This window comes from Nannospalax galili, unplaced genomic scaffold, assembly GCF_000622305.1.
Source record: "Nannospalax galili isolate Female #2095 unplaced genomic scaffold, S.galili_v1.0 scaffold507, whole genome shotgun sequence".
In the NCBI taxonomy this organism is placed as follows: domain Eukaryota; kingdom Metazoa; phylum Chordata; class Mammalia; order Rodentia; family Spalacidae; genus Nannospalax; species Nannospalax galili.
Window position 1 is genome coordinate 50158 of NW_008356261.1, and position 3533 is coordinate 53690.

Consider the following 3533-nt stretch of genomic DNA (forward strand, 5'->3'; position numbering starts at 1 on the left):
GAAGAAAAGAAGCACGTTATCAAGCAAAACTCAAAATATGGGAATTATGCTTTTGCTTTTTTTTTAACTTCTTAAGACATTTTACTTATTATTTTTATTTTATGTATACGCGTGCATTGCCTGCGTGTAGGTAAGTGCACCCATGTTGTGCAATGCTCTCGGAGGTCAGAAGAGGCTGTCGGATCCCCTGGGACTGGAGTTATGGACAGTTGTTAGCTGCCATGTGGGTGCTGGGAGTCCAACCGGGTCTTCTGCAAGAACAACGAGTGTTCTTGACCACTGAGCCATCTCTCCAGCACTGCTTTTGCTTTTTTTAGACCACTATGAAGACATGCACATTTGGGGTTAGAGAAAGGGCTCAGAAGTTAAGACCACTAACTGCTCTTGCAAAGGACCCAGGTTCAATTCCCAGCACCAACATGGCAGTTGACAACTGTATGTAACTCCAGTTCCAGGAGATCCGATGCTCCCTTCTAATCTCTGTGGGCATTTCATGACATGGGTGCACTTACATACATGCAGGCAACACACTCATACACATAAATATAAAAAATAAAATTTTAAAAAAAGACATGTACATTTAAGGATAGAAAATAAGAGCTAAAATTTGAGTTTTGCATTTTCTCTAATTTTTCCCATCATTCACTATTTGTTTTGAACTATATATTTTTACTTTTAAAACATTTGGAAATAGTTATTATTTTTGCTGAAAATACAAGGAAGTAACAAAGAAATGTATGTCTGTGACATGAAGATATAATAAAACGAAAACCTGCATAGTAAAGTCTGTTTTAGGACCTCCACCAGTAAAGCCAGTACCTTCAATAGACAAATGTGAGAGCCTTCGTTCCTCAAAAGCAGAGAAAGTCAAATGAGTTTCTGTAGTAAATATGATGGCTTGTGAAGGTTATCTAAGAAACTCCCCAAAATAATGATAAACAAAAAAAACAACACTGTAATGGAAAATCTGGCAGACAGCACATTAACCAAGTAAGTGAAGTTTAATCAGCTGTACTAGAACAAACTGGTAACAAGTGTCAATACACAGAGGAGTCATTATCACTGCCGAGATATAACGGCAGCATGAAAGCAAAAAAAGTAGGCATGTTATTATTCTATTCCTGAAAAGACATCACTTTTACATAAAGTTCAAGCTGTGTGCTGTCTCCATGACCTGTAACCACAAATAAGGTATTTAAACAGACTTTCTCCAGAGTTCTAAACAACGAGTCTTTCAAGACTAAGTATAATGACTAATTATTATAATCCTCGTTCAATGTGTATTTTATTAATTCTTACTAATATTAACCCATACAGTTGATGGAGACCCATATAGAATGCAAACACTACATGTTTTACAGAAGAAATTTAGGGTACCAATGCTCTCATGTTCATTTCTCAAAAGGACATCTTTAATACTACAGACCATTAATTCAAGACAAGAATTGTTTATAGCATAGAGCAATACTTGGGTGAAAGAATGCAGGAAAGACTCCTACTAATTAAATAGGAATATTTTAAAGTGCTAGGCCTAACATGAAAGAAAAATAAAGTAGGTGGGGGAAAAAAAAAAAAACATTGGGACTATGAAAGGTAGAAAACTCAAAGTCTGCAAGTCCATTTAATTAATTATTTATTTATTTATTTATTTGGTCTTTTTGAGACAGCGGCTCCCTGTAGTCCCAGCTGGCCTGGAACTCACAGAAATCTGCCTGCCTCTGACCTCTGCCTCTGCTTCCTAAGTGCTGGGATTAAAGGTGAGCTGTCACCATACCGGCTCAAGGTTTGTAAGTTCTAAATACAAGGTACACTGGCAGGAAAACTGGACAGAGATGATCCAGTAGGTAAGGTGCTTGGTGCAAGCTTGAGGATCTGAGTTTGGATCCCCGTGTAAAAAGCCAGGTAGGGCACTTGTAATCCCAGTGCTGGGAAGACAGAGGCAGGAGGATTCCCTAGGGCTTGCCAGTCCAGCCTAATAGATGAGCCCCAAGTTCAGTGATAAACCCTGTCTCAAAAAATAAGGTGGGGAGCCTAAGGGGAAGACACCAGAAATTGACATCTGGATTCTGTGCACGTGTGTAAGGGGAAAAAATTATTTCTTAAATTCCAAGTCTACTTCACCCTGAAATTCTTTTCTAGGCAGTCAAGTACCCCGGCTTCATGGGGCTGGAGAGATGGCTAAGAGGTCAGGAGCACCTGCTGACCTTCCAGAGAACAGCATTTCCCAGCACCCATATTAGGCAGTTCACCAATCACTTGCAACTCCAGTTCCAAGAGATCAAACGCCCTCTTCTGGCCTTAGACACACACATACACACATAAAGAAAAACAAAAAGTCTTTTTTTAAAAAAATCCCAGTTTCACCAGAATGGAGGTCTCAGAAAGAAATCCTCAAGCTGTCCAGCTCCAGGACCCGACCACACAAGCCTATAGGGATCCTCTTCTGAGACCCTCCTGGTTACGCAGGTATAATTGACCGTTTGCCAGGGAACTGCTGCCGCCCCAGCTCCGGTGCACAGTGGATCTGACAAGATGCTGCCGGCCCAGCCCCGGTGCACAATGGATCTGACAAGATGCTGCCGGCCCAGCCTCGGTCGCACAGTGGATCTGACAAGATGCTGCCCGCCCAGCCGCGGTGCACAGTGGATCTGACAAGATGCTGCCGGCCCAGCCCCGGTGCACAGAGGACCTGACCGGCCACTGCCGGCCCAGCCCCGGTAAACAGGGGACGTGAAGGGTCGCCGGGGTCTCCCTGCCCGCGCAGCCCCAGTGCTCAAGTCCCGCTTGCCCAGCAGCTGATTCTGCCGCAGACATGCAAGAGGCCGGGTCCTCTCAGGTCGCTGAGCGGACACTCACCATCTCCTGGCTTCCGAGGTATCCAGGGCCCGCCATGCAGGTCACAAGAGCAACGTAGAGCCCAGCGACCTCTTAGGCTCAGAAGCAGAAAAGCTGATTCTCTAAAAGGAGCCCAAGATGGCGGGCTCCAGCGAAAGCCCGCGAGATTTTGAAAGCCAACCCACCGTTCTGACTACGTGCCTGATTGGCCACTTCTCAAACAACACCTCTAATTAGACAAGACTTCATGCCCCCAACTCCTCTGACCTTGAATAACCATAAATGTCACAAACCCGTGGCTGACTGGGACCCAAAAGGCAAGTTTCTTAGTTGCAGCTGGTTTGGTTGAGGTTGGATTTGGTGGTTTTGCTCAGGTTTGGTCCTCTGGCTGCAGCTATTTTAAGGCAGAGCTTACACCAGGAGGGCCTAATCACATTAGTGGACATTTTAATTTGACTTTATATATAAAGTCATATCAATTTATGAATCATTTATCTGTAGTTACAAATAGAATGAGTATAATGATAATTAATTTTAAATTTTATTACCTTTTCCAGTCTCTGGTGTTACTGGAAAAACTCTTAACTCCAGCCCCAAAAGGCTAGGCTAGGCCATAGTCCCAGTTACAACCAAAGAAATGGGTTAAGAATGAAAAGCAAAATAAGATGGCTGGAGACAGCTCAGCAACTGAAAGTAGA

The 3533-nt window shown here is 43.4% G+C and overlaps 1 protein-coding gene across 1 annotated transcript in view; it reads right to left on the reverse strand.

Moving 5' to 3' along the window:
* LOC103751050 (zinc finger protein 345-like) overlaps window positions 1-2985 on the reverse strand; it is a 13839-nt gene extending 10854 nt beyond the window's left edge. The window contains exon 1 of the mRNA XM_008854350.3: window positions 2857-2985. Coding sequence (XP_008852572.1) covers window positions 2857-2892 — 36 coding nt within the window. The 5' untranslated portion in view covers window positions 2893-2985. The remainder of the gene's footprint in view (window positions 1-2856) is intronic.
* Between the last annotated feature and the right edge of the window lie 548 nt (window positions 2986-3533).